At 64.2% G+C, this 5,184-nt stretch overlaps 1 protein-coding gene across 1 annotated transcript; it reads right to left on the bottom strand.

Annotated features, from left to right (window-relative positions):
• Positions 1–1,544: 1,544 nt before the first annotated feature.
• On the bottom strand, positions 1,545–3,755 carry LOC144260244 (riboflavin transporter 2-like). The gene is made up of 3 exons (XM_077808800.1): positions 2,770–3,755; positions 1,979–2,102; positions 1,545–1,757 (listed from the first exon to the last, which is right to left on the bottom strand). Exons 1-3 carry the CDS (start codon positions 3,753–3,755, stop codon positions 1,545–1,547), a joined length of 1,323 nt encoding a protein of 440 aa, XP_077664926.1.
• Between the last annotated feature and the right edge of the window lie 1,429 nt (positions 3,756–5,184).

The raw sequence follows: 5,184 nt of genomic DNA, 5'->3' as shown, positions 1-5,184 counted from the left end.
TCAGGGCAGGATGGTACAGCTCTGGGGGCAACTGGCTGGAGTCTCTCTGCTGTTAGCTCATAAGTGGCTGGGAGAAGCAGTCATGTAACTCAGCTGGACATGTCCCTGCCTGTGGATGGCTGGGTGAGTTCAGGACCTGGAGGGGTTTGCAGCTTGCCACAGCCTCACCATGTGAGAGGGAGCCCCAGTGAGTAAGCCAGAGAGCTTAGTGGTACCACAGTACCACTTTGCAGCATCCCAGGGAACCCATCACGCTCCCCCTTTGAATCACCCGAGCCACAACAATGGCCTCTGGGAGCTTCTTTGGGAACCTGCCAGCTGGGTTGGACACAGAAGGGGAGCCAAACTTCTACCCAGGAATTAATGCACCTCACCGGGGAGTTGTTAGGGGTCACCCCTTCCCCTCAACATGGTCACCCAGCCTTTCCTAGGACCCACACTAAGAGCAACCTGCTGCCCTGCTTGGTGCTAGCTGCCCACAGGGGGTGGGCTGCCTAGCAGGGAATGGCTCGAGCACACGTAGGCAGGAGGATTAGAACTGGGGCCCTTCGGTTTCACAGCACAGAATTCTGCTGTCTGAGCTAGAGGACTCACTCTGGTCATGGGCTGCTGCAGCAGTAGTAGGCTCTTATCCTCTGTGGCCCAGCAGCTAGAGGGGACAAACACCCTGACCAATGGGTTTCATACACCTCACACCTGGTGACCTTTAGTCTAAGCAGGGAGGCCAGGCCCCACTGTCCATTTCAGGACAGGCTGAGGGAGGGCGGCGGGCTGGGGAGCAGGGTCCAGTCCTTACCTGCTCTGGGGCAGCACAGTTGGTCCCAGCCCATCCTGGCTCTGATGTTTCAAACCCCCTGGGGGAAGTGGGAGTTGTTTCCTGGAGCAGCTTTTACCAGGCAGCTCAGCAGCTGACCGAGAGCAGCCCGGTGACACGTTCCGGTACCCAGGTGATGGGGATCTCTGAAGGCACTGGGCTGCTCCTGTCATCTTGCACAGCAGCGGGTGGCAGGACTCCTGGGTTCTATTCCCATCTCAGCCACTGACTTGCTGGGTGACCTTGGGCAAGTCCCTTCACCTCCCAGTGCCTCAGTTTCCCCATGTGTAAAATGGGCATAATCCTGATCTACCAGGGGGTTAATGGAGCAGCTCTTGCTCAGTGCTTAGAATTGTCCCCAGGGGGAGAGGATGGCAGGGTGGTGGGCACAGTGTAATAACCTGAGTGGAACAAACACATCTGTGGCTTTCTAGGCCATGCGAGTTATCCCAGCACTGCACACTGGCCACTCCCTGCATCACAGTGGCAGCCAGTACAGAGGTCAAAAACTCCAGCTCCTCAGCCCAGGCCCCACCGACTTGAGCTAATGGCGTATCACCAGTAGCTGGTAGCAGTATAGGGCTGATGATGCTGGCTGGCGCAGTTCATCCAGCAGAGGACGGTGGTGCTGTGCCAGTAGGAGGAGTGTTCCCGGGGAAGCCCCGTCTGGGCCCGCGAGCGAGCGCTGAGGCTGGACCCACGGAGTCCCCCGGGCTGGAGGCAGCGCGGCTCAGCTGGGGCAGCGGGTGTTGCAGGGGTCTCCGGAGTGGAAGAGGCTGTAGACGCTGACCAGCGGGAACATGGTGAGGGCCCCCAGCATGGAGCCCAGCTGCACCACGGCCCCGCACCACACCAGGGCCCTGTGCCCCTCGTCCCGCAGGATCACGCCGATCATCAGCTTCACGTAGGACAGCGAGCCCACGAAGAGAACCCAGCACAGCACCTGGGCAGGGGAGAGCGCGGCACGTCAGGCAGGCCCAGCCCTGGCCTCCCAACGCGGCCCCTATGGGGGGCACCAAGCAGGCTACTCATCCCGGGCCTGGGGGTGGGGGACGGGGGGCAGTGGGACTGCGCAGCTGCCTGCCGACGCCAGGGACCCGTGGCGGAGTCGGGATCCCTTGGCCGAAGGGCAGAGGGCCGGCGCGGGGGCTTGCGCTGACTTACGACGAGCACCACCCCGGCGTGGCTGTGCAGCAGGGGCGGGCATGGGCTCAGCACCGCCATGGCCATGAGGTAGCAGCCGAACCCGGAGCCCGCCGCGGACAGGAGGCCGAGCGTCAGCAAACACCTGGGGGGCAAAGCACCGGGGGATGAAGGGAGAAGCGTCAGTTAGCCCCAGTGACCCCAGCCCCTACCCCAGGCCCTGCCCCACCATGATACCCACCTGCCCCAACTCCCAGGCCCTGATCCCCAGTGATACCAGCCCCTATCCGCAGACCCCCGGGTCCTGCTCCCCTGCCCTCCGTGATGCCTGCCTGCCCCAGGTCCCCCAGACCTCCAGGCCCTGCCCCCGCCCGTGATACCTGCCTGCCCCAGCTCCCCCAGCCTGCCCCAGACCCCCAGGTCCTGCCCCACCATGATACCTGTCTGCTCCAGCTCCCCCAGCTCCCCCAGGCAGCCTACCCCAACCCCCACGCCTTGACTCGCAGTGACCCCAGACCCTATCCCCAGGCCATGACCCCCCCGTGATACCCGCCTGTCCCAGCTCCCCAGTGACGCCAGCCTGCCCCAACCCCCACCCAGAGTGGTGCCAGTCTCCCCTCAGCCCTCTTGGTGACCCTGGACCATCCTGGCACCCTCTGCAGCAGGGGCATTAAACTCAGCTCCTGCAGCTGCCCAGCCCGGTGCCAAGCCACGGTGCTCGTGGTGCCATTGGAGGGCAGCTCCGGTGGCCGGATGTGGGGCGCCCCCCAGCTGGGGCAGCAGCACGTCTGTGTGGCCGCCGGGACGCCCACCTGTTGGGCAGGAACATGCCGATGAAGCAGGCGAGTGGGTTGGCCATGGCGGCCAGCGTGGCCGAGAGGTGGTAGGCTGAGTTGCCGTAGGGCAGGCAGGAGTAGGACTGCACTGCGGGCAGCACCGCGTTGGTCAGCGCGTTGACCCAGGCCAGCACCAGGAAGATATAGGCCACCTGGGACCAGGAGTACGTGCCGGTGCCGAAGTAGCTGTTGAGCCAGCAGCTCTCGCTGGGGCTGACCGTGGGCTGCTCCTCCACCACGGCCTGCAGGCCCGAGCCTGCCTCCACCCGGGCCTGGGCCTGGAACCGCTCCTTGGCCTGCTCCTGCCGGGCGGCCGGGAGGTGGTTGAGCAGGACGAAGGCGGCAAGACACAGGCCCATCATGCCGCCGAGGAAGAGGAAGAAGAAGCGAATGGAGAACCTGGCCGGCTGGTACTCCGTCCGCAGCCCCGTGCCCGATGCGTTCCCCGCCAGGCTGCCATTCACACACCGGGCCACCCCCACCCCCTGGGCTAGGGCCACCAGGCCGGGCACCAGGCCGCTCAGCCCCTCGCCCACAAAGTAGGTGGTCAGGTACTGGGCCCGGAATCGCAACATGAAGGGCAGGAAGGTGACGGAGGAGGTACAGTCCACCAGGGAGAGGAAGAAGAGAAGGATGAGGAGGGCGGTGCTGTGGGCTGCGCCCCCCACCATGCTGGTCTCCTGCCAGAAGAAGGCCAGCAGGACGCAGGCCAGCGCCCCGAGGCTGATGATGGTGTAGATGGTGCCGGCCTCGCTGAGCTGCCTGGGCTGGAGGTGGTGCATGAGAGTGACGAAGAGCGGCCCCACGTTGGCGAACTGGATCAGCACCGTGAGGTAGGACGGCAGGTACCAGCCCTCCGGCACCTGGGGCACAAGGAGGGGCAGCTCCACCCACATGCCGTTGATGGCCACCCACGAGCCCGTGCCCAGGAGGCAGGCGAGGATGTGCACCACCAGTGCCATGGCTTCCGCCGGCACGCTGGGCCTGAGAGCCAAACAGAGAGGGCGGCACTAAATCAGAGCAGCGGGCATGCGGCCAGGGCCCCGGGGTGGGGGCACAGCTGCAGGCCCAGCACAGGGCCAGGACAGGGGCTCCCTGGAAAGCCAGCGCAGCAGCCTGGATGTGACCCCAAAGCTGGATAACCCCCTGCTGCCCCCACAAAGCCAGGGTAACCACCCACCATCACCTCCTCGCACCTGTGTACCACGCCCTGCCCCTCAAGACAGGGTAACCCCCAGCACCACCAGATAACCCCCTGCCCCCTCCCAAAGCTGGGGCAACCCCCTGCCAGCCCCCAAAGCCGGGGTACCCCCCACCATCAACTCCTCCCATCTGTGCACCACGCCCTGCCCCTCCAAGCCAGGGTAACCCCCAGCACCACCTCCTCCTGCCTGCGTGCCATGCTCGACCTCCCCCCACAACCCCAAGGCAGCAAGGAGCAGCGAGCTTCCCAACGGGACCAGCCTTGGGAAGCCCAGTCCCAGGGATGCACGCACACCCCAACACACGGACATGGGCAGCATGTGCGGCACACACACACACAGACACACGTGCGTGCACACCCCCAGACACACACACACACACACAGAGACACACGTGCGTGCACACCCCCAGACACACACACACACACACACAGAGACACACGTGCGTGCACACCCCCACAGGCACACACACACACACACACACAGAGACACACGTGCGTGCACACCCCCACAGGCACACACACACACACACACACAGAGACACACGTGCGTGCACACCCCCACAGGCACACACACACACACACACACACAGACACACGTGCGTGCACACCCCCAGACACACACACACACACACACAGAGACACACGTGCGTGCACACCCCCACAGGCACACACACACACACACACAGAGACACACGTGCGTGCACACCCCCAGACACACACACACACTCACACACACACACACAGAGACACACGTGCGTGCACACCCCCAGACACACACACACACACACACACAGAGACACACGTGCGTGCACACCCCCAGACACACACACACACACACACACACACACAGAGACACACATGCGTGCACACCCCCATGGCACACACACACACACACAGAGACACACGTGCGTGCACACCCCCAGAGGCACACAGACACACACACTGAGACACACGTGCGTGCACACCCCCAGAGGCACACACACACACACACACACACACACACACACACACACACACACGCTGGTACAGGCAGCGGCTTGGCCCTTTGCTGAGCAGGAGACCAGGCCCCTGGCTGCCAGCAGCGGCACCCTCGGCACAAGTCTGTCCCCGCCACGAGCCCTTTTCTCCTGCTGTGAAACGTCCCGCAGCAGCCAGGGCTGCAGGGACTGGGCCGCTCCTCTGGTGCT

This window comes from Eretmochelys imbricata, chromosome 2 (genome assembly GCF_965152235.1).
Source record: "Eretmochelys imbricata isolate rEreImb1 chromosome 2, rEreImb1.hap1, whole genome shotgun sequence".
Taxonomy (NCBI): Eukaryota; Metazoa; Chordata; order Testudines; family Cheloniidae; genus Eretmochelys; species Eretmochelys imbricata.
This window is presented reverse-complemented; position numbering and strand designations above follow the sequence as displayed.

Excerpts from the sequence above, each read along its gene's own strand:
- LOC144260244 (XM_077808800.1), bottom strand. The coding sequence starts at position 3,755 with ATGGCACTGGTGGTGCACATCCTCGCCTGCCTCCTGGGCACGGGCTCG. Across the intron at positions 2,103-2,769 it reads GGCATGTTCCTGCCCAACAG|GTGTTTGCTGACGCTCGGCC; the intron begins GTGGGCGTCCCG and ends TTTGCCCCCCAG. Across the intron at positions 1,758-1,978 it reads ACGCCGGGGTGGTGCTCGTC|GTGCTGTGCTGGGTTCTCTT; the intron begins GTAAGTCAGCGC and ends TCCCCTGCCCAG.